General features: G+C 51.8%; 1 protein-coding gene across 1 annotated transcript; it reads left to right on the forward strand.

Moving 5' to 3' along the window:
- Positions 1 to 200: 200 nt before the first annotated feature.
- LOC147711454 (uncharacterized) lies at positions 201 to 5854 on the forward strand. Its single transcript, XM_086919491.1, has 2 exons — positions 201 to 1767; positions 5253 to 5854. The coding sequence occupies exons 1-2, from the start codon at positions 201 to 203 to the stop codon at positions 5852 to 5854; spliced, it is 2169 nt and encodes a 722-aa protein (XP_086775617.1).
- The last annotated feature ends 272 nt before the right edge of the window (positions 5855 to 6126 follow it).

Here is a 6126-nt window from a genome sequence, read left to right on the forward strand (position 1 = left end):
TGAGTCAGGTGCAGGTGTTAGGGAAGAGGGGTAGGGGTGGTCGGGGCGGAAGCAAGAAACGCTCTGCTTCGGACCCGCTGGTTGAGCGGCGGGGGCAGTCTTCGGACGGGGCCCCTGTGCGCGGTGGGCGTAGGGGATCGGTTAAATTTGTGTTGCAAGATACGGAGCGGGAACAGGTGGGTCAGGGTGCCCATGACGCCATGTTGGTCGTGGACGAGACTCAGTTTGTACCTGAGGCTGCTCAGCGGAGGTTGTTAACCCCTTCAAGACAGCTTTCTTACGATGTTCAATCAGGGGAGGGTCGTGATGTTAATGTGGTCAGGCCTCGGGCTGGTTTGTCTTCTGGTTTCCTTCCGATGGGTGGTCAGGAGGTTGTTGGTCGGGATGCTGATGCGGGTGTGGGTGATGTTGGGGGTAATGTAGGGAGCCCGTTACTGTTTTCTACGCCGGGCTCGTCGGCGGGTGAAGTTGTATCTGTGGAAGGTGGCTCTAGAGGCGAGGGCGAATGGGCCCAAATGGGTGAAGGAGGTTCGTTTTGTGGCGCGAATACGGCTTTTGAAGATCCGCGCTCGGGGAGTTTTGGTGGTGGTGTTTCTCTGGGCCATGATGATGGTGGATCTTTTCACGCTGGTTTGCAGGTTCGTCAGCCAGCTTTTGGTTTGGGTTCTGAGGCATTTGGCGCTTCAGTTATGGGTTCGGGAAGGTTCCATGCTCCCGGGGCGTTGAGTGCGGGGGGTGTAGGCTGCCAGGGCACGTTGTTGGTTCCGGATAAGGGCTTCGGCCAGGTGAGCGGTGGGCCAGCACAAGGGCCCAGGAGTACAGCTCCTCGCTTGTCTGGGGCTTCTGGGGGGGGTCCTTATTTTATGTGTGGTTCCCCTGGGTGGGAGCATTTTGGCGCAGCGGGGCTTGCGCAGCGTAGTTTCCAGATGGAGGTTTCAGGCCAGGAGTCACTAGCGAGGGCCTATCGGCAATCTTCTTCTACGGCATTGGCATGTGATAATTTGGATCACAGTGGAGACGAGGAGGTTGTAGGTGGATCCCCGGTGCGGGAGGTTCCGTTAAGGTCGGATGTACGTGGTCGTTCGTTGGAGCGGGGTCGGAGAATGGATGTTGGTTCAAATTGGAGGGGGAATGTGTCTGGTTGGATTGTGGATGGTAGGAATCCTAGCACACCAGTCCAAACTTTTTCTTTGCAGGAAGAGGTTAGGCGCGGAGTTCCAGACTTGGCAGGGCGCGGTCCAGTCCCATTTCGCCAAGGGGAAGTGAGGAGAGTGCCTAGCGCGGCCCTCTCTGTTCCACCGAGGGATCCCGCCGCGGCCAGCACACGAGGGTCTGGCGTGACCCCGCTGGCCCCAACGAGTAGCAGGTATAGGTGGCAGGCCTTGCCGGCGGCTATGGAGCTGCAGAGTCAACGCGCAGGGAGGTACAGGCGTGTACAGTCTGCTCCCCCTCCTGGAGTTTCAAAATCATTTAAATGTACAGTTGTTGATACCGGGTTGGGTAAGACCCGTGGTGATTTGTTGCATACCAGTGTCGATTCAGTGGTGTTGGACTACGATGAAGAGAGTCCAGAAGAAGGTGAATTGCGGGATCCTGAAGGGGGGGTGCCCTCTCATGCTTCTCGTAGTGTTTTACAGGCTCCAGTGGTCCAGAGTCAAGTGCAAGGGAGAAGAGAGCACGGCCCATCGGGTAGGGCGCCTCGCCGACCGGATGCATTGACCTCGGCGCCACGGGCGGAGCCATCGAGAGTGGTCTCTCTGTTGCCAGGTGAGCAATCAGCCACACAGGCCAAACCTGTTATGGTGTCTGTGGGTACAGGTGGTGAAACCGATGTGGTTATTGGTGATGGCCGTCTGGTCAAAGGTCGATACGGAAAAGACACTGCAGTCGGTACAGATGATGTGGTAGAATTAACGAAGAAAGTGGAAAGTGGTGTTATGGCTGGTGCTTCCAGCAATGTTAAAGAGCCAGTGGCCAGTAAGGAGTTAAAAATCAAAAAGTTACCTTACATTGGGGTTACGAAACCTTTAGGTGCTCATTTGATGTTAAGTACCAAGGAACGTATTTGGAATGGTGAGTATGTAGAACTCCTTAAGCTACTGCACCGGGAAGTCCGGTCTAAGGAAGGGTCTAAGGAGGAGGAGTTTGAGCTGGCTAAACGCCCTAAAGTGCCTTTGAATATTGAAAACTGGACAGCTGCGTTTTTGATTTATGCTAGTGTATATTGCGAGAAGTTCCCTGAGCGCAGCGTGTCCCTTTTTAAATACATGGACGTCATTCGCAAGGCGCAGATCACTGGGGGTGGTTTTGCCTGGTCTCAATATGATGAGGAATTTAGGGCCAGGATGGCTTGGGATCCCGAGGCTAAGTGGGGGGAACTAGATTTGGATTTATGGCAACATGCAATGGGGTCAGCGTCAGGGGGGAAAACCATTTTTACGGCCAGTGGTTTCCCGTTAGTTTACCGGCCCTTTCAGGGGAAGCCCACCCGGGGAGGGGTGGGGGCAACTACAACCACGCAATCAGGGTCTGGGTTCTGTTGGGAATTTAACAGGGGCTCCTGTACCAGAGAGTATTGTAAATTTAAACATGAATGCTCTGGTTGCGGAAGGAAACACCCGTTGTCTAAATGCTGGGACAACCAGCCATCGGGGAGCCAACAGGGTAAGCAAACAGGTTCAGGTAATGCTAGTACGCCCTCACAGTTTTCAGGGGGAAGGGGATCCAGAGGTGCTAAGGGTGCTGGGTCCAAGGGCTCGTACACCAGTTAAGTTCGAGAGGCTGCGCATTGCTTTACACGGTTACGAAGATGAGTCAGCAAAATTAAAACTTTTGGAGGGTTTTCAGTTTGGTTTCCGGCTAGGTTACCTAGGCTCTCGTGAAAGGAGGTGGTCTGCCAATTTAAAATCTGCTTCGGAACATGCCACAGTGGTACAAGACAAACTTAATAAAGAGGTACATGAAGGAAGGATGGCTGGCCCGTTCCATGATTGGCCGATCCTTAATTTGATTGTTTCACCGGTGGGAGTGGTCCCGAAGAAAGAGCCGGGACAGTTTAGACTTATTCAACACTTGTCGTGGCCTGAAGGGTCGTCGGTGAATGATTTCATTGACCCAGAGGCAGTGTCGGTATCTTACTCTTCGGTTGACGTGGCCATGTCACTTGTTGTGACCGTGGGCGCAGCCGCTGAGATGGCCAAGTGTGATATCCAGTCTGCTTTCCGGCTGTTGCCTGTCCACCCGGACGATTGGTGCCTTTTAGGTATACAATTTGCAGGTAAATGGTCCGTGGACAAGGCTCTGCCGATGGGCTGCTCCATATCATGTGCTCTGTTTGAGTGTTTTAGTACTTTTCTGCAATGGTATTTTTCCCATCAGTCCGGTCATTCACTGGTAACACACTACCTTGATGACTTTTTCTTTGTCGGATCCCCGGGCTCCGCGGAGTGCCAGAAGGCTCTGGACACATTCCAAGGGCTCATGGAGGATCTGGGAGTTCCTTTGGCTCCCGAAAAAACAATGGGCCCTGCCACTGTCCTCTCATTTTTGGGTATTGAAATAGATTCTGTTCTTTGTCTGCTCGCCTGCCCGAGGACAAAAGGGTCAACATGGTGGAACTGCTGGAGGTAATGTTGGCAAAAAGGAAAGTGCTGGTGAAAGAGATTCAAGTGCTTTTGGGCCATTTGAATTTTGCTTGCAGAGTGGTGAGAGCAGGCAGAACTTTTTGTAGAAGACTGGGCAGGGCTTTGGCAGGTCATCACTTGCCCCACCATCGTGTTCGTCTGTCTGCTGGTGTTAAGGAGGATTTGAGAATGTGGAAGTTTTTCTTGAATTCCTTCAATGGTGTCCCCTTGGTCAGAGATGTTGACTTTCAGTGGGATGTGCAAATGTTTTCGGATGCTGCCGGCAGTGATGGTTTTGGGCTCTTTTGGAATGGCAAATGGTGTGCGGAACGTTGGCCTGATGAATGGTTGAATGGTGGTCGCAGCATCACTTTTTTGGAATTGTTCCCTCTATTGGTCGCTTTGACCCTGTGGGGGGAGGAATTGGCACACAAGAAGGTGCTGTTTCGTGTGGATAACATGGCTTTTGTAGAGATAGTGAACCGACAGTCTGCCAGGGACGAACAAGTGTTAAAACTTATGAGAGTTTTCGTTCTGGGTTGTTTGAAACACGACATTCATTTTCGTGCCTTACACATTCCTGGCGTGGACAATGACATTGCGGATGCTCTGTCTCGTTCACAGTGGGGGAGATTCCGTGGACTGGCGAGGGACGCAGACAGATCCCCGACTCCGATTCATCTGTGGCACGTTGGCGAGGTCGGGTCGTACAATTGGTGGTAGGTTCTTTGTCTGTGTCTACGCGTTCTGCATACTCCCTGGCCTGGAGGGAATTCCTGGAATCTGGTGCTGTCAGAAGGGAGGATCTGTCGCGTCGGTCGGACGATGTGGTCAATTTTATATTGAACCTCATGGATAAGGGTCTAACCAAAGTAACCATTGCTGGGAAACTAGCGGGGATTGCTTTCATGGGGAAGTTGTTGTGGGGTTATACTCCGGGGGAAATTGGCAGGAGGATGCTTGAGGGTTGGGCCAGGGAGCAAGGGCACGTTGGTAGATCCAGGGCTCCCCTATCTTGGAAAGTCCTTGCCAGACTAATCACAGTTCTGCCTTTGGTTTGTTCGGATGATTTTGAGGCTTGTGTGTTCTCTATGCTCATGGCGTTCATGTTTTTTGGAGCTTTCAGGGTCTCGGAGTTGTTGGGGTCGAAATATAAGTGTGGATTGTATTGGAAGGACGTTTTTTGTTATGATGAGGGAGTTCATGTCTGGTTGGCCAGCTCCAAAACTGATCAGACGGGTAAGGGAAAGGGTGTGTGGTTACAGGCGCGTGCTCCAAAGCTTACTTGCCCTTTACTGCTGGCGCGGCGCTGGCGTTCTTTATGTGGGGGCGGTGATGAGGTTCTTGTTTTCCAACATATCAATGGCACCCCTGTAACAACTTATCAGTTACGAATGGTTTTGCGCAAAGCTCTGCAGCACATTGGTCTCGATAGCAATCTCTATGGGACTCACTCTTTTCGAATAGGTGCAGCCACTGAGGCCTTTAACAGAGGTTGGACTGAGAGGGATATTATGCGATTGGGGCGTTGGTCTTCCAATTGTTTCCAGCGTTATGTGAGGAGCTCGGCAGAGGAGGCGCATGCGTCGTCCTCCTTCACATGATTTCTAATTTTCTTTTCTTTTTCAGGATCCGTTGCTGGGCCTCGCTCCTCGGTGGTAACGGTCTGGATAGTGGGGCATTCCTTCGTGAAGTGGGCCAGAGTCCAGGCAGCACGAAGTTACTTTGGAGAACTACTTGGCTTTAATGATCGAATGTTTAATGTTATTTGGAAGGGTAAAGGCGGGATGCTCTGGAGAGAGTTAATCCCTTGTTTGAACAACAACATGGTGGGCGGTTTATGCCCGGATATTTTAGTTATTCATTTGGGAGAAAATGATCTCTGTGCTACAAAAGGTGTGGTTTTGCTGCGAGCTATGAAACGAGATTTAGGCCTCATCAAGGATCTTTGGGCTGGGTGTCATGTTTTTTGGACGGAGTTGATACCGCGCAGGATATGGAGAGGAGCTGTGAACCCCAGGGCTGTTGACCGGGCCAGGAAGAAAGTGAATTCAGAGGTGTCTCGTTGCTGTAGGAGCCTTGGTTTCAGTAGGATCTCACACAGGGACATTAAGTTTGAGTCAGTTGAGTTTTTTAGGGATGATGGGGTCCATTTGTCCCGTGTGGGCATGGATCTTTACTTGTTGGAGCTTCGTGAGGTGTTAGCGCGGGCATTGGCTATGCAGCGTTGATTTTCTCATTTCTTTTTCGCTTCGCGTGTTGGGGGGGCAGAAAGGGAGGCGTGGAGTGTCTCCCCCGCCTACCTTTCTGGGTGGCGGTGTTTTTGTGTATCAGTACGGTTTTAGGCAGATTGTTGGTTGAGTATTCGATCGAGTATTTCTTTGACAGGTGCTGGGGTATGTTGGTCATGGTTTGACCGTTCAGTTTTGTGAGGGGGGTATCTGCAGGAGTGCAGGGTCAGGCAGGGTCTATGGCTATGGAGGACATGACCGTTGTTATTTCA

This window comes from Lissotriton vulgaris, chromosome 5 (assembly GCF_964263255.1).
Source record: "Lissotriton vulgaris chromosome 5, aLisVul1.2, whole genome shotgun sequence".
NCBI lineage: Eukaryota > Metazoa > Chordata > Amphibia > Caudata > Salamandridae > Lissotriton > Lissotriton vulgaris.